The sequence below is a fragment of the Heterocephalus glaber genome, unplaced genomic scaffold, assembly GCF_053883595.1.
Source record: "Heterocephalus glaber isolate CG9 unplaced genomic scaffold, H.glaber_assembly_v1.0 deba00001428, whole genome shotgun sequence".
Taxonomy (NCBI): Eukaryota; Metazoa; Chordata; class Mammalia; order Rodentia; family Bathyergidae; genus Heterocephalus; species Heterocephalus glaber.
Genome location: NW_028258293.1, coordinates 5,185,300 through 5,203,439, shown reverse-complemented (window position 1 = coordinate 5,203,439; position 18,140 = coordinate 5,185,300). Strand labels below are relative to the sequence as shown.

The window sequence follows — 18,140 nt, the reverse complement described above, 5'->3', positions numbered from 1 at the left end:
AAGCTCCGCCACTCGACTCGGGGAGACAGGAAGGGTTTATGACTCCATGCCTGCAAAGTCTCCCCATTGTGGTTGTACTAGACATGTCCTCCCTGGGAGGCAGAAACGCCCTTGTCCAGAACTGTACCCAACTCCCAGAAATTCTACATGCGTGCATGCTGCGTTTATAGATACTTAAAGAAGACCGCTGCTAGCTGCTGATTCTGCTCTCTGCAGGCAAAAGTGAAGCCGCGAGCACTGGGGTCTGGCAGGGTCTGAGGCCCGGAGAACCCTCGACTCTCCCCTCTCCCCGGAGGTGGGAGCCAGCACCACACCCAGAGCCCCGCCCCGGCCCCGCCTCCGCCTCCGCCTCCGCCTCCGCCTCCCTGGGTTTGCACCGACTCCCGAGCCCGGAAGCGGAAGTGAGGCTGCCTGTTTCCCTCCTGGTCCCCAGCACCGCTGCTCCCACCTCCCGGATCCCACAGGACTGGGCAGCAAAAGCTCGGGGTGTCTGCTGCGCGGAATCACTTGATCTACCTCTCTTGAGAAGGGGTCTCACCATGTAGCCCAGGCTAGCCTCGAATTCGAGGTGACCCCCCTGCCTCAGCCTCCATGACAGGCCTGCACCGCCGCGCCTGGCAAGAGTCACTTTTAAATGAGCAAATCTTCATTTCTTGGTCAGTACCTACAACAGACGAACTTTTCCAAAACTGGTATAGACTTAAAATTCAACAAAAAAGCAGACTGCTATGTTAGTACTCATCTCAGTTACTACCCTTAAAAGGTACATATTAATAAGATCTGATTCCACTTCCAGAAAATGAAGCCTGACATTTAACATTTTTAATCCTAGGGATATCGTACTGGTGATTCTAACTTCAAAGCCAGGAGACGAATTACTATCTGAGAATTTTTACAAAGTGCAGCACAGTAAAACAGGGAGTCGAGGTTCCACCGCATCCATCTAAGGTCCAAGGCAATTTCCCCTGGAAGCCTCAACCTTACTGCTGCGTCACAGGCAGCTTTCGGCTCATTATTTCAAAACTAAGAGAATCTACATGGAAAAATATACCAAAAGCATCAACAAAGACTGGTTTTGATTAGTCCGGATTTCCAACCCATGTAGATAATCACGTAGTTTAGAAATGCTTGTTGGAACAAGTTACTCTTAATCTAATTATGTTCGAGAACAGACATAACACACTATGAGAGAACACAGGAAGCTTGTTTTACTGACATTACCGCGCAGACTCAGTACAAGGCAAACGGAGGCACAGGTGCTAGGTGTTGGGAACGCGCCTGCAGGGTAGCCCTAAGGCTGATGAGAGCCCAGATGAAGAAAAGTCCTCCTCGGGTCACTTGGGGATGCCGCATGCCAGTGAAAAGGGCGGGATGACTTCCCGTGCAGAACCCAGGAGCTCGGGGGGCAGGCGTCCAGTCCATGCCGCTATCTCTGGGCTCTGCACGCAGTCCCGAGGCAAAGGCTGCTCGTGGCCCCACGAGCTGCCCGTGCGGACAAGGATGACGACGCCGGCCTCCGGCTCTTCCTCCCGGAGAGGCCCCGGGCTTCCTGGGGCGGGGGCGCAAGGATCGGCTTCCAGGGAATGGGGTTATAAAAGGCTGGCTCCGGGTAGGAATTTCCACTGTAAAAACCTACAATCATTAAAAAGTCACAACGACAAAAGAAAAACACTTCCTGAGGTCAAAGAAATCACTTGTTTTAAAATTCCTAGGAAAAAGGTTAAATGTCAAAAAGGCAAAATATCACTGATAAACCAAACCTGACTCATTTAAAACCTGAAATTCTGAATGTTTTTAAAGAAGTGGTACTTTTCAAATATACTAAATACTACAGTGGATATTAAAAGATTCATGATCATTCTAAGAATCCAAATAATAATAATGAAGCCGATATAAATTAGAATGCCCACAAAAGCCATGCTGTGGAACTGATCTTAGAAGTCCGCAGCTGAGCAGACCCTTCGTTTGTAACCTCAGCCAGGGAGGGGATAGCTGCTTGTGATGGGTCCCCTTGTCTGACTCTAAGGCTCACGGAAAGCTTTACTTTGCAGCTGTAGCTAAAATGAATGGAGACCGTTTGGAACCACGGCGGTGTGCTCACGACACTTGAACCAGTGAGATTCCAGTTCCCGTGGCTCTGGCTGCCACACACGCGCACTCCTTACTGACACGTCTGCCGGGCTCAAAGCTCGGTGGCGGGGACGAGTGACAGCCAAGCAGGACCATGGTTTTGTGAGTTAGCGTCAGTCCTCTGTCACCAAGGCACACAAATGTCTTTATTTCATAATGCGTAACAATGACACGAGCATAGATAATGAAGACCTGAGCGGAGAGGGAATACCCTTCACACACAAGAATGCTGGACGGCAGAATTACACTCGAGCCCAAAGCAAAGGAAGATTAGTGCAACACTCCATGGTTCAGCAGCCGCCTTGTGGCCCATCGGACCGTCCCTGCTGATAGCTGGACTATCTCACCATCAGGGTGGCATACTTCCCAGACCCTGTACGCCAATCAGAGGCACAGCCAAGGGGTGCAGGCGCTGCTGTCCCCACAATGGGTGAGCCTGGGCCGGGCTGTCCCCCGAGATGGGCACCCTCCCTCCCGGGGGCCGCGCCGCACAGCAAGACAGTCACACAGCCGGAGTGTGGCCCGGCCCCAGCCCTAGGGTTAGAAACCACATTTGGCTCGAATTTTCTTTAAGAAATATACACATATAACTTACAGAAATTGGCAGGTTTACAGTACCTCCTCAGCAACATACTACCTACCTTTCAATTGTCCAGAAAAGAGTCATTTGATAAACAATTCCTCCCGTTTCCACTTCCGTCAAAAGGAAACACCTGCCCCTGCAGACCCACCTGTGAGCCTCCCATTGGCGAAGCCGTAGCTCTTTGCAGTGCAGCGGGGCTTGTTTTTTGCATTTTCCAACCATTCCTTAAACTTTCTCTCGGCTATTTCCCTTTTCTCCTGTAATTCAGCTTGCCGTTGCTTTTCTTTTTCCTTAAAATGACAAGGCCAAGAATTTCCAGGCAAGTTCTGTAACTAAGGATCCCACTCCAATCTCCCAACACCCCCACTGCTCCCGCGCTGGTGGCTCTGGGCGGCAAACTGAGTTAAATTTCTGCAGTTTGAGGGCAAAAGCGAACACAAGTCGGGGTGTGACCCTACGACGCCCCCCTCTGAACACAGGGACAGGGATGTGTCAATCCAAAGAGGAGGGGACAAGCTGCTGTACGCAGCGGGTGGGGTGAGTCACACTGAAATAAAACGGCTGCGGCAGCACCGCATAAAAATGCATCCAAAATAAAAGCAATTAACAAAAATGCTGAATCTGACTTAAAAATATCAATGAGTTTATTAACATTTCTCAACCTAAGGAAACCACAGGCTCTTATTCATTTTGAAGCTTAAACCTACCGTCATAGCTTCATCTACTGATCTCGGGCTGAGGCAGTGCCAGTTTTCTAATCACACCTTATTTCCAGAACACAGCCGGCAGGCACAGACGCCAAAGCCGTGAGCTCCAGCCCGCCACCTCCATGAAAGTACCTTTTCTTTCTTCTTCTTCTCGAACTCTTCAGCATTCTTCTTCTTTAACCATTCTTGATATTTTTCTTTTGCTTTTTCTTGCAAATGTTCTTTCTCCAGTTCCTTTGCTGCTTTTTCCTCCATTTCTTTATTGATTTTTTGTTCTCTTTCTTTCCTTTCCTTAAATGAAAATGGAGGCATTTTAGCTGAAATACCTGCACTTACCCTCCCTAAGGGAAGACTGCTGCACACAGTCCTTTTTCAGCCTCCACAGCTCCTGGGCTGTACAGGGCGGCACCTGGCCCTCGCCCTCTCCTGCCCCTGTGGCCGCACGGGGGCGGTGACTTAGATCCTGCCCCAGCCCGGAGGCCCAGTGAACAGCAGGAGCTCAGTAAGGGCTTGCTGTGTAAATTAATGATCACAGATTAGCCCGGGTGTCTCGGGTGGGTGGTTTAATGGCGATCCCCCCTCCTTCCGAGGCAGCCCCCGGGCGCACAGGGGGGCGGTGGCCCACGCGGTGCCCAGGTCACCCGCGGACAGGCGCTGCCCCAGGCCCAGGGATCCCGCCCCCTGTTCTCAGTGACACTAGGGCACCTGGGGTGCCGGCTGCACCCCACGGCACAGCCGGAAACCCCGGTCCTCGCCCCGCCCCCACTGAGCAAGGCCCCCGGTGCGGTGCCCTCCTCCTCCAGGCAGCCCGGCGGAGGCCTCCTCGGGAGGTCAGAGCTCCATCCAAGGCTGGAGAGCAGGCGCTGGGCAGAGCCCGCCCGGCAGGGCCAGGCTGAGGCGAGGCGGATGCCGCACGGCGGAGGGGCAGGAGCCAGGGAAGGGCGCAGAGGCGCGTCCTGACTCAGCCTGCAGCGTCGCAGATGCTGTGCCCCCTGTAGCAGCGCAGGGCACGTCGGCGTCAGCTGTGCGCCTGCGCAAGGACAGCAGCTGCTCCGCGCCCTCCACGTGGTGCAGGTGGGCAGCGCCAAGGGCGACACCAGGAGGGCGCCACTGTTGTTTACTTCTTGTTTTCGGAGACAGGGCCTCACTATGTATCCCAGGCTGGTCTGGAGCTCACGGCGATCCTCCTGTCTCAGCCTCCCAAGTGCTGGGCCTACAGGCGGTACCACCAGGCCCGGCGAGGACGGTGCTGTGCTTTGCACAGGAGGGAGACAGCAGCCTTCCTGAGGCCACAGCTCGCGTCCCGGGGGGGCACGCTATGGATCACGCAGACATAAACGAGGGGAAAAAATGCTAAAAAAACCTCTAGGCCAAAAAACATAAACAACTTACATAAAATGCCAAAATTAATTCAAGAAGAAACAGTGTCAGAATAGTCATCTACTTATAAAAACAATTCAAAAGTAAGAACTTTCTCACAAAAACGCAGCCTCGAATAGTTTCTGGTAGATCCTACCACACGTGTACAGAAGAAATGATACCAGATAACTACATAAATTACTTTAGAAAACAGAAGAAGGGGACACATCCAAGCTCATTTTAAGAACCAGCATTTTTCTGACATGAAAGCCAGCCGTGGAGATGACAGGAGAGCATCAGGAACCAGGCCAGAAACGGCTCTCAGGGCCCAAACCGTGCGCACTCAGGAGCAGAGCTGACAAAGAGGAGCTGTAGGACCAGCTGGAAGCAGGACGCTGTCCCCACCCGCCGTCCCTGCGCTGAGCGCTGAGCCCTGAGCCCGGATCCCGGATCCCAGGGCCGCCCTTGGAAGCTCAGTCTGGGCGGTGAGAGGGCCCGAGTAGACACCGCCAGTGGACACCGCGGCCCGTGCAGAGGGGCCAGGAGGAGGCGCGGACACCCGCCGCCGCCCGGGGCCCTGCAGCGGCCCTCTGTCTCCAGCCTCCCCTCCGAGTCTCGCCCGGGGTCATTCCCGCTGGGGAGGCCAGGCTCCGCTCCCCCAGGAGCTGGCGGCAAAGGCGCCCGAGGCTGCGGAAGTGACAGGTCAGACTCGGGAGGATGCACCCGGGCACCAGCGCCTCCCACGGCTGGTGACCCCCGTGAAGGGAAACCCGCACAGCCTTAGAGCCCACGAAGACTGGCACCCGAGTGGCTTCTCTGTAACTAAATCGGCCGCACTGCCCGCACCTGGTGGGCCAGCGACTACCTGGCAGTGCAGAGCAACGGGCAATGCAGAACAGAGCCTGAGGGGCTGCAAGCGAGAAGCCTGCACCACACCCGCGGGAGCCGCCGGACCGCAGCTCTGGGGACACCGCTGTCCCTGGAGCCGGGCGGCTGAATGCCGAGGACGTGGGCCCTTCCGGGGGCACCTGCACTCTGGCCACAGCCGGCGACTGCACTGGAGGAGGGAGACGGCGCCTTCGGTGCACAGGGAGGCCCCGCAGCGGGGGAGTCGCCGCCCCCAGGCTAGGAACCGCTTTTCGGGGATGGGGAGTCGGGAGAGCGGCTCACTGCCGTGCGGCCCGGGTGGAGATGCACTCCGCACGGGGAGATCTCAGCTGTGTTTTTGAGAATTAAAAAATGACTTCATTGTATGTCACATCAAAACACAGACGGCAAAGGCTTTTTTGCAAAATATGTATTAATGCTGTTTGAGAAATCTAGCAAATGAATCAGCTTGTGACCAAGCTAAGAGCAGTCGGTGAGACTAGAGAAGGCGAGGCAGGCGGGAATCCTCCCTGTCCCTCTCCGGCTGGAGTGCAGCCAAGGCACAGGGCCCGAGACGGGAGCAGGTGCAGCGTGGCGGGTGGACGCCAGGCAGGAGGCTCGGGCAGGGCCCCGGCGGGCGGCAGACACCAGGGCTGGCCAAGCGGGAAAGAAAACCACAGCCCTCGGCCTCCCCTGGCCACGCAAGAGCAAAACCTAGGCTCACATCCCCACAGCCTCCGGAAGCACCACTGAGTAGGCCAGGCCGGGCCAGAGAGCCGCTGCCCCCCAAGGCAGCACCCGTTCCGCAAGGCCTGGGCAGATCCACTGCCACCACGCAGGCGGGACGTCGGCATGGGTGCCCCGCCAGACCCAACCTTCCCCGCACGTGTGGTTTAGAACCATCAGCTTCACAACCTCAGCACCAGGCCAGGCCCGGCACCATGGGCCTCTGAGCTCTGCACTCTGGGAGGCTGAGGCAGGAGGACTGCTAATTTGAGCCCAACCTGGGCAACTTAGTGACTTAGCAAGACCTATCTCAAAATTAAAAATTTTTCAACAAGCGCTGAGATGTAGGTCAGTGTGAAAGCCCTGGTTCCAGTCCTCAGTACCACACACAGTTATCATCCAAAGTTTGGTAATGGTCATACAAGCTTATTTTGATCTCGGTATTTATTCACAAACAACTCTTGTGATATTGTGAGCTGAAGCAAACAAAGGATACCCGCAGCTGATTTCTAAAGTACTGAGCGAATCCTTTCATGGTTCTAACACACACGCCCCTAGCCCATCTCCCTCTTACAATACCCAGGACAGGGAGGCTGTATAAAAGTAATACCCAAAAATATCTGTTGGTAAGGATCTCAAGATGACAAAAAAAGTGAAGCCCTGTACATAATATGAAATAGCTGGGGTTTGTCTCTCTTGCAAAACATATCCACAGAACAAGAAAGGACACGACAAAGTGCCCTAACAGTGGCACAAACTGAACAAAGGTTCACAGGAAAGAGTCTACCGTTAGACAGTGACCGCTCATGTAGGAAGAAACCTGAATGGACGACAAAAGGAAAAGCAAAGTGCGGCATACGATGAGGCTGCATCTTGAATAAATACCATCCCCGCACTCTGCGAGGCTGAGGCAGGAGGACTGCAAGTTGGAGCCCAGCCTGGGGCCCAGCCTCAATGATCCAATGAGGCCCCATCTCAGAATAAAAACTGCAGGCAAGTGCTGGGGATGCAGTGCAGTGTGAAGGCCCTGGGTTTAATCCCCAGTACCACGGAGGGAGGGAGGGAGGGAGGGAGGGAGGGAGGGAGGGAGGGAGGGAGGGAGGCGGGGGGGGGGGCGGGGGCGGGGGCGGGCGGGCAGACAGGCGCGTTCTCACAATGTCTCAGGGGCACCTGTCTCCTGGGGGCAGAAGCACAGGCCGGGGCTAAGACTGTGGCAGATCCATTTATACCCCAAGAACGACAGGCAACTCAGGGCTGGGCGCAGTTCAGGCCAGAGGACTTGCCCAGCAGCACTCGGCTGGGTTCTTGGCAGGACCCTAAATGAAGGCAAAATGTACGTTCTGCTCCCTTGAAAGTCTGTGCTTATTTTCATATAAAAACACACATTTTTCTAGTAAAACCCACAATCCTCTCGGGTGCAGACAGCACAGAGGGCAGAGGGCCCACAGCGGGCCACAGGGCCCGGTCAGGGTCCCCGCGGGCAGCGAGAGAAACCCCCGCGGGCCGGGTGGGCGGAGCGGGAGAAGCTGGGGCTCACCTGGCGCCTCTTCCTCTCCACCCACTCCCGGTGCTTCTCCTCCGCAATCACTTTCCTCTTCTCGCGCGCTTCCATTTCTTTTCTTCTTTCCATCTGTTGACTCAATTCCTGGGGGTGGGATTTAAACAGAAGGCAACAGTTAAGGGAAGTGGGCACGCGCGCCCCTTTAGTAGGCTGAGCTGAACCCAAGTGAGCGCGAAGTGGGTCTCCGCGACGGCCGCGTGTGACAGCAACGCGCTGAGGTGACCGGTCTGTGACGAAGGAAAGCACCAGGAAATCGCGTCGGGTTTTGGAAATGCGAATAACTGCTCGGCAGCAAGACACTCGTTTCTCAGACTGAAGTGCAGCAAAACCACCCTCGCTGAAGCCAACTTTCCCACATGTAACGGCGGTTGGGGATGCGGGCTCAGGGCCGTGACAGTGTCTCGGTCACGAAGGGCTGCTGGGCGCTGAGCAAGTGAGGCCAGGAAGGAAGAGCCCAATGCAGAGGCACGCCAGAGGAGAAACGCAAAGGAGTCGGTCTTCCTCAGAGAAAAAGAATCTGGAGTTTCTTCATCTTTGCTCGCCGCTTGCTGGGGGGTGGGACAAAGCCCCATCCTCACCCTGGGCATTTCCTGGGGAGAATGCGGCCTATGGCCAAATCCACCACTGTCACTGGCCCTGAGCTGGCCAAGCCACAGGGCTTCAGGGGAGCTTCGTGCCCTGGGATCGGGTCCATCCACTCTGGGCTTCGGCCAGGCCCCGGCCGCCCCTTCCCCAGGACACCTGCCTGCCGCTGGGTGGCATGGCCAGGACGATGTTCCCACGCACAGGCCGGCTCCCCGTCTCGCGTGGACACGGCACCCCGAGCTGCTGACCTCAGGGAACCTGTGGCCTGTGACCTAGGTCCCAAACTCGCTGTGCACACTGGGACGCTCTGAAGACTCCGCCCAGCCTGCAGCTATCACTTGTCCTGCACACCACTCGGGTCCAGCACTAACGGGAGCCAGCAAGAGCCCCAGCTGCTGTGTCCGTGAAGCCCAGAGTCGCCCGACTCAGGAGGAGGCAGAGCCAGGGTGTCGGCGCACGGTTCCCCAACACTTCTCCAAGGCGAGGGTGGAGAGGAAGCAGGCGGAGACAGAATGAGCCAGCACAGAGCTGACTCCCTCTTTAGGGAAGAAGGCTTTTTAAGCCAGCAAGGACACAGGAAAGGGACCAGGCGCACACCCACCCTTCATCCTAGGGCTCTGGAGGCTGAGGCAGGAGGATCACTGCAAGTCAGAGGCCACCCTGGGCTACACAGTGAGTTCAGGGCCAGTCTGACCCATACAGGGACACCCTGTCTCAAAACCAAAACAAACAAACAAACAAACAATTTGGACAGTGAGTTTGGATACTGAGCTCAGGAACGCCAGATTATACAAATCCATTTGTTGCTAGGTTTTTGAGTGGCAAAATCATTAAGTGTGCAGTCCACAACTATTTTGTTAGGGTGGTGAGAGTTCAACAAGAGGATCCTGTGCACAGCACCGTTGCGGGGGAAGGAGGGAGGGGAGGAAGAGCAGCAGCAGCAGGAGGAGCAAGGGACCAAAGACCGAGTTTTCAGGCAAGCGGAGCACCCCTCCGTTCCAGTCTTCCTAACACCTCCCTGCGCGCACTGCCGGGCCTCCTGAGTCCGCGTCCACGCCTGTGTACGCGCGGCCCTGAGTCACGGGGTCTCCATCCTCGGATCCAACGCACCGCGCACGTGGGTCCAGCAGAGACGTCGGGAAGACGCGCTGGCTCTGCCGTGTTTCTCCTGCTCATCGTCCCTTAAACAGCAGAGCGACTACGCAGCGAGGCGAGGCGCGGTTTGCCCGCCTGGCGCAGGTGCAACGCGCGAGGCAGGGGGGCCCCACCCCGCTTCCGCCCAGGGACTTCCGGTCTGCAGAAGGCTGTGCCCCGAGGCGCCCGGGCAGATCACATGGGGCCCACGGAGCAGGAGTGTGGAGGGAGGCTGCCTGCGCGACACCAACAGTGGCTCTCGGCCACGGGAATCGACTTCCGTCCTCCTCGTGAGGACCTGCCGGTGAACACCCCGGCACTCATCACCAGGGTTAGCGGAAATCGCGGAGCTGAGCACCGCACCACATGCGCCAACCCGGACATGGCACCCGGCGCTCCCCTCCGCCCGTCCGCTCTCCCTGCGGCCTCACCTCCAGCGCCTTCTGCTGCAGCCTCTCGCGCTCCTCCTGCTCTTTGCCCACGAACCACAGCTCCCAAGGGGTCAGGCTCCAGGCCCCGCGCTCCACCTGCTCCTCGCGCGCCTCTCCCGGCTCCACCTCGCTGCTCGAAGAGAAGACACCCAGGCTTGGCCTCCAAGCTCTGCTCACAGCACTGCCCAGCTCCGCCTCCGCCACAGAAGCAAATGCAGCGCGGCCTTGATTATACGTTTTGACACATCCACACGGATGGCGCACGCACAGACAAGTCATGAAAAGGAAGCGTAGCGTGTGCGTTAGTTTCTGCATCTTGCTGTGCTCCGCTTCACAAACCACGTTACTGGGCCTGGCGTGTGCTGCACGCCTGTCATCCTAGCACTCGGGAGGCTGAGGCAGGAGGATCACAGCTAGTTGGTGCCCAGCCTGGGCTACATAGGAAGATCCTGTCTCAGAAACAAAAGAGCAAAAGCAAAAGCTTACCAGCCGTCGGCCCCAGGAGCACTGGAAACTGGTCATCACAGTTCGCCCCTCTGGAAAGCGCCTGCCTAGTCCACTGCTCTGTGCAAGCTCCTCTGCCTTAGAAAGTCAGTTTACTCATTTTTTTCTGCCGCTGTTATTCATTCATTCATGTTCTTTATTTGTATTCCAGTGGGCAAGAGACACTGCTGATGTATTATTTCTTTTTCTTCTTGTTCTTTCAGGTATTAGGGATAAACTCTGGGCCTTCATACTGAGCTATATCCCCAACCCTTTTCTATTGGAGACAGGCTGGATTTGAACTTGAGATCTTCCTGCCTCTGCCTCCCCAAATGCTAGGATTCCAGGCATGCGCCACTAGCCTGGCTGGAACACCCTCATCTTCCCCACAGCCTCCACTCTCACTACTGGCCAAGCAGCCCAGGCCAGTACCTTCCGGCCGGGCCTCGCCTGGCTCCAATCCCCAGCGATGTGCTCAGCCATCAGGCCCAGGCAGCCACACCAGCTCAGCAATCTGGAGCCGGCTTCCGACAGCCCTGCAGACGTCCACTCGCGGACGCGCCCGGCCAGGCTGACGGCCCACTGACCCAGCTCACTGCAGGCCGCACCCGCCAGGCTCTGGCCCCGCCCCCGCCCCTCTCCCTGGCCTGCGTGGTCCCCACTTGCGCCTGTCTCCTCTCCTGCCCGTGCTCACCCCCGCCAAGCTGCCCTCAAGCTGGCGTGGCGGAGGCCCCACTTCCATGCACCCTCCTGCCTCCTGCTCCCACCGCCAGGCTCTGGGGGCTCCGGGTGCCCGAGCTGCCCCCAGGCACTGGCCCTGTCCCAGCCCTGTCCCTGTCACCAGGGCGCAAGGCTGGCACCACGCCGGGGTCCACTGGCCCTCTGTGCTGGTGAGTCTCGCTGGGCTGTGTGCAGTCAGCGGCCTGGGGACTCCTCCCCAACCCACTCAGTGGGGCTCCTGAGGTTCAGGGACTCGAGGGCCTGGGTGGCCCCGCTTCTTCCCAGCGAATTTGGATCTGAAGGTTACAGCGCCGGCCCCTCAGGTCACAATCTCTGTGCTCACTTCCAGTCAGCCATAGCCCACCCCGCACCTACTGCAGCTCCCGGCCCTCCATGGCCAGCTGAGTCCTCCTCCTGTCCAGAGTCCACTGTTCTCTTGGTTTTTGAGCCTGAGTCTCACTGTGTAGTCCAGGCTGGTCTCGAACCCACAGCAATCCTCCTGCCTCAGCCTCCTGAGTGCTGGGATTACAGGCTCGAGATTCGATTCTGATGTTACCCCTACTGCCTGGGCAACTCTGCCGGACACCTGATTAATGACCAGGCCTTCCCGCCACTTGTCTACTCCGCCACAGGGCACGAGCTCCTCAGAGCAAGAAAATACAGCCTAAGGGCCAAGAGTCCAGGACACCTGAAGAACTCAGTCAAACCATGACTGTTTTTAACTATAGACACTTTGCACATTAAACCCTTGCTTAACATTAACAGATGTGTTCAAAACATGCAGCAAACACACTGTATTTCTACCCCTGGTCAAGAAAGACTTGATAAGCAGCCAGGACATTTATTAATGTACAACTTTCCTAATAATAGTAATTAAAAAAGAAAGAAAATAAAGCCAAGTGTGGTGGCACACACCTGTTATCCCAGTACATAGGAGGGTGAGGCAGGAGGATTGCTCAGAGTTTGAGGCCAGCCTGGGCTACGTTTTGAGTTCAAGGTTACTTTGAACTACAAAGCAAGACTGAAAGACTCCAGGAAAAATTCCTGTCATCATCTTGCCAGAGGCAAGCTCTGCAGTCCGCCTCACTGCAGCCGGCACTCTAGAAAGTCCCTGTGTCCTCCCCAGGTGCCACTGATATCCACAATACCCTGAACTCACTCCTCTGTGTGGCCAGGCCAAGAACACCGTGGGCCCTGGTGTCTGAGGCTGGAGAAAAGGCACAGAGCCCCGCAACGTGGCTCGTGCTCTGCTCTCCACCCCCCAGGGCTGCTCAGCCCCAGTCTCGGCTGGGTTGTGACCCAGGCCTCCTGCCCTCCTCCCCCACCCTCCGAAGTCAGGCACCAAACAAAGCTCAGGGGTGGGGAAGAGGGGTAAGGACCTTTGCTAAAGGGCAGAGTTCGAGCTGAGTTCCAAGGCATTTGCAGAAATCGCTGCATCCCCCCTTCTCCGGTCAGCACTGAGGACCATCTGGCTCCTGCCACCCACAAGGTCTGCAGGTTCCAGAAGTCCTGATTTGGGGATGAGGTAAGGAAGGCACCCACCCCCCAGAGTGCTGACCAGGGCTTTGGGGAGCAGGACACCGCTGCATCGCAGGGTCACGCACCTCACTCTCCCCTGGCAAAGCTCATGTGAGGTCTCCGCTTCAGGCTGCCCAACTGTATCCATTCGGCAGTCCTGCTGACTGTGCCCAGGGTCTCCTGAGGCCTTGAAATATACTTTAAAAACCCCTGGGACCCACTCAGTCCTGAAGACGCCTTACAATGGCTCAGAGGGAAAAGGACTCTCGAAGCACAGTGCTACAACTGAGTCCCATCAGGCCAGGCCTGGTGGGCCTCACCATGTACCTACCTCGATGTGAACCAGTGGCTTCCAGATCTCCGACCCCACCAAAGTGCTTCCTTCTGCCCCTTATCCTTAAAAGGCTCAGTTTGGGAAGCTCAGGCTTGGATCACTTCATAGGATTCCTCGGTCCGCTCACTCACTCTCCTATGAATGTCTCACACTGATACTGCTACAAACTCAGCACTCTGGAGGCTGAGGCAGGAGGATCAACAGAAGTCGGAAGCCAGTCTGGGCTCCCTAGTGAGTTCAAGGCCAGCCTGGACGACACAGTGAGACCCTGTCTCAAAAAAACCAAAATCCAAAACAAAACGCACCCAAAGTCCTGCAAAACACGTCGTCGTGGGTAAGAAAGGCCCCAGGTCCACAGGGAGGGTCGCGGGCACAGAGCGCCTTGGGAGGCGGCACCGCGCTCCCGGCCTCAGTTTACCTGTCGTGGCCCGGAGCCGCGGCTGCTCCGGGGCCGGTCCTCCGGGTCTCGAAGCCGGGGGCCTCTCCATCCTCGTCCCCGGCGCCCTCGTCGTCGCCGTCGTCGAACGGGAAGCCGGGCCGGCCGAGCGGGGACAGCAGCGACAGAGTGGAGCCGCTGCAGCTCGGGGCCGGCGACAGCGAGCCCTCCGCCGCGGCCTGTTCGCCCGACCTGAGGCCGAGGATGGCGCCCGAGGAGGACGGGCCGGGGCCGGGGGCGGCGGAGGACCGGGAGCGCCGAGGGGGCGACGCCGCCCAGCACCGCTCGGCCTCCTGCATCGCGCCCGCGTTCAAACCGACAGCCACGGCAGCGGCCATGCGCCTTCCCGGCAGGCCCCGCGCGCGCCGCCCCTGGCCAATCCGGGTCGCCGTAGGCCGCGTTGCCATGGCGACGCCTGGACGCCGCGAGGGTTCACTGTGGCAACGCAGCGTGGCTTCCCGGACTATGGCTCCTGCGGGACAGGCCGCAGTCCCCGCTGGCGACTTGGAGGGCTCGCTGTTGTTTTGCAGACTAGTACATGAAATAGGTTACCTGTCACTGAATAAGACAAATCCTTTTTTAAAAAGGGGCAGAGACAGAAGGCAAGAGTCCCCACTGCCGCTCCTCTGGGGTTAGCAGCAGTCGTGGTTTCTTTGAGCTGTATCTGCTGGGGAAGTGGAGAGAACACCATCCAAGCTTAGAGGCGCGCCTTGCGACAGTGGGCGCTTTGCCTGCACCTCGTCTAAGTGGGATTTGGGGCCTCTGTCAAGGTCCTAGTATGTGCCAAGCATGGACGGGGTAGATGATGTCCTTATATTCCTCGTCCTTTTGTGGTAAGAAAAAAATCATACAAATATGCTGTGATATGCATTTTATAAGTAAAGAAAAATGTTTGTGGGATCATGGGGGCGCTTTTAGGAATTGGGACGGGAATAAAGATAGCAAGGGAGAGGTGACAGATGAAGTTGGATGCTTTATCCATGCTGAGAAAATTGCATATGCTTTTAGACAAATAGGGATTTTGTCAGCTCATGATGCCAAATATGGTAGAAATATGGAGAAGTGAATATGGACAGTTGTTATAGACAGCTCAGCTAAATAGAAATATTGTAGGCAGTCAGACAGGGCTGGGCCCTTGAACACATGATGCTGTGGCTGGAGGTGCCCCCTGCGCGTCTGAAGATTAAAGTCACATTGGCCAGATTTGCATGCTTCCCCAAGGGATGAACAGAAGCTGGAAGGGCGGGGGATTCAGCTCAGTGGTTCCAGCGCCTGCCTCGCAAGGGAAAGGTCCTGAGTTTGATCCCCAGTACCAAAAAAAAAAAAGCTGGAGATCTTTGGCACCACCCTTTCGGCTTTCCCATATAGATAGACCATTATCTCATCAACCAAGGTTAATGACATCATCCATATGCCCTCCTTACTATTGGGACAAGACTACCTAAGTGACTGTACTTGTAATTTTATTGGTTCATTATAGTTTTTACCCACATTGTACCCACCCCCCGGTACCTGGGATCGAATTCAGGACCTTGCACTTGCCAGGCAGGCAAGGCACCGCTGAGCTAAATCCCTGGGGACTTTACTCTATAAAACATCCTTTGAGGGGCTGGGGATTTAGCTCAGTGGTGCCGCCGCCTGCCTCGCAAGCACAAGGACCTGAGTTTGATTCCCGGTACCAAAAAACAAAAAACAAAAACACGTCCTTTGAGAAGTGGGCCCATTGGCAACCCATTCAAGGCCCCTCCTGTCTCTCAGGAGCTACTTTTGTTCCATATTCCTATTCCCCAATAATCTTTCCTACTCTTAACCGCCACTGCAATGGCTAAAATGGCACACAGACCTTGTTACTGACCAAAGAGTGATACAGAATCTTTGATGAAATCTAGATCTGCCAAATTTGGCCTAGGACAATTAGCTACTGTAGAAACAATAGCAACCAGAGATGATTCAGAAGGCAGAAGCTTTCATGAAGTAAGGCACTCTAGTTGAGGGTGTAGCTCAGTGGTAGAGCGCTTGCCTAGCGTGTGCTCAGCCTTGGGTTCAATCCTCAGCACCAGAGAAGGAAAAAGGACATGCCTAAGAAATACTTAACGGAGCATTTTATTAAAATTTGTGTAACACAATGGAAATGGAAGGAAACTGGAGCAATCCAACAGTAACAAAACTGATGAAAGAAAACTGACAGTCGTTTTTCATTTTATGCATTGCTCAGCATGGACCAACCTGGTTAAAACCTTTCATCTGAACATCTATCTATAGGGTCATCGTCAACATCAAAAGGACCTGGGCTGCTTTGAGGCTTCACCCGGAGAGGAGCTTGTAGCAGGGTTTGTTGGTGCATGCCTTGATCTCAGCACACTGAGGCTGAGGCAGGAGGATTGTAAACTTGAACCCATTCGGGGCAACTTGAGACCCTGTCTCAAAATTTAAAATAAATTGCCAGGGATTTAGCTCAGGGCAAAAGCCCTGGGAGTTTGATTCCCAGTACTGAAAATAAAAAAGTTTGTGAAGCACATACACCTAAGTGAGGTGCAGCAGAAAAACACAGGTTGTAGCATAAACAGGCTTGGATTTGAGTCAGTGCTTTTATTTGATAAATTTCCCTAAAGAAGCTGTTTGATCTTGTCAAGCTTCCCTCCTCTGTAAAAATTGGAAAATAATCTGCCTCAGCCATGTTACCTCATTAATCCTCAATGCTTCCAGCTCCGGAACTGATAGTGGGGGTAAACTGAGTCACATTAAATCCCAAAACTTGCCTACTTTAACCTCTTGGATCTATAATGTCCAACTTCCTTTCCTCAAGATATTTTAGTAGACAACCTATACCTACGCCCTGTCTTTGATGTTTCCTGCTCACCGTGACCAACAATGGCATCGCCTGCATCGACACTGGAGCCCGCAGGCCGAGGCAGGCACCTGGTGCTGGCATTGGTCTCATTGGTGCCTTCTCAACATCAGGGTGGGCAGAACTATACATAAATGTACAAATGAGCTCACAAGAGCGTCTCTCCCCTTTTGTTTGTTTTTGGACATAGGGTCTCACCATGTAGTTCAGATCACCATGTAGTTGAACTTACTTCGCAGCCCAGGCTGGGCTCGAACTCATGGTGAGTGAGTTTGCCTCAGCCTCCAGAAGTCTGGCATCACACCACTGTGCCGGGCAACTCTCCCTTAGGTTTTAGAGAATTGACTTAGTAATATGTTTTCTCACTGCTCATTAACCTTCACTCCCATGATCTATTCAGGATAATTTTTGCTAGCTCTGTAGCCTTTGGTAAGAGTGACTTTTACTTTAAAATCCACTCTGAAAGGCTGAGGCAGGAGGACAAGGTGGGACAAGCCTGGGGGACTTAGTGGGACCCTGTCTTAAAATTTTTAAAAACATTTTGAAAAAGATCCAAGGGTGCAGTTGAGTGCAAAGGCACTGGGTTCAGTCCCAAGTACTTTGAGAAGAGAGGAAGGAAGGGCCATATCGACCCGACTTTGTTAAAATAAAAATGAGAAGGCTGCTGCTGTCAGTCCTGTGGTGACACATTACCCAGCTTTGAGAAGCGCTTCCCTGGACAAGCTGAAGCTCAGCTGCAGCAGCGGGAGCTCTTGGCTTGCGCTGGGAATGATCCAAGCAGAAGCTTGGAGGTGACGATGGGACAGGATTTCCTATGTGCTGTGGAGAGCTGTCCAGGCGGGCTCGGCGGGGTGAGGGGTGATTCTATATTCTGTGGCAGAAACTGCAAACATGAATGAAGTCTGAAATCCACGCTGTGTCCAGAATTAAGAGGAACTGGTTTTGGTAGAGATTTTCTTTGTAGGATTAGGGATTCTCTTCATTCATGAAACTCTGTGCTTTCTCATTTGTAGAATGAGGACTCAAGGACTGAGAACACAGCAACGGGCAGCTGGCCTGGTTTAGAATCATGCAGGGGGGCAGGGGCTGTCTGCTTTTGACACAAAGTCTCACTATGCAGCCCAGGCTGGCCTAGAACCCACAGCCCTCCTGCCTCAGCCTCCCTAGTACCAGGATTGGATCACAGGTGTGTGCCGCCATGCCGGGCTCATGCAAGTTTTAACCATTTGGTTTTAAAGAAAGATCTAATCTATGGTATTCTCTTCAATTTCACAATCTGTTTTCTGTGATATGGTCCAGACTTAGGATAAAACTTCTAAAATTTCAACACAGTGTTTAAATATTTATAGATGAGTATCAAAATAGCATTTTCTAGGCCGGGGATTTAGCTCAGTGGTTCTGCCGCCTGCCTCGCAAGTGCAAGGTCCCGAGTTCAATCCCTGGTACAAAAAAAAAAAAAGCATTTCCTAATGGTCATTTCCAACATTTCTTCTAATATTCTTTACAACTTTAAGTTGACTACATATTACTAAGTAAATTCACTGATATACCTAGCTCTAATTTAAGGCAAAATAGATTGCTTTCTAAAAACTTTAATAATTCAAAACACTGAGTACAATAGTGTACATGATACCATATGTGTAGCACAGTTTACCACACATTTTATGCATCTACTGTTCTATTTTTTTAGATGAATGAAATCAAAAGTTTCCAGTAAC

The 18,140-nt window shown here is 54.6% G+C and overlaps 1 protein-coding gene across 4 annotated transcripts in view; it reads right to left on the bottom strand.

Annotated features, from left to right (window-relative positions):
- The window catches only part of Ccdc34 (coiled-coil domain containing 34), a 59,589-nt gene extending 45,662 nt beyond the window's left edge, over positions 1–13,927 (bottom strand). For 3 of the 4 annotated variants that reach the window (XM_021263945.2, XM_021263944.2, XM_021263946.2), the window contains exons 1-5: positions 13,557–13,927; positions 10,084–10,213; positions 7,910–8,017; positions 3,553–3,711; positions 2,862–3,003 (exon numbers count right to left, since the gene is read on the bottom strand). In XM_021263945.2, coding sequence (XP_021119604.2) covers positions 2,862–3,003; positions 3,553–3,711; positions 7,910–8,017; positions 10,084–10,213; positions 13,557–13,912 — 895 coding nt within the window. In that variant the 5' untranslated portion in view covers positions 13,913–13,927. Of the gene's footprint in view, positions 1–1,185; positions 1,633–2,861; positions 3,004–3,552; positions 3,712–7,909; positions 8,018–10,083; positions 10,214–13,556 lie in introns of those variants that run through there. The other variant, XM_004851792.4, reaches the window with a different exon arrangement.
- Between the last annotated feature and the right edge of the window lie 4,213 nt (positions 13,928–18,140).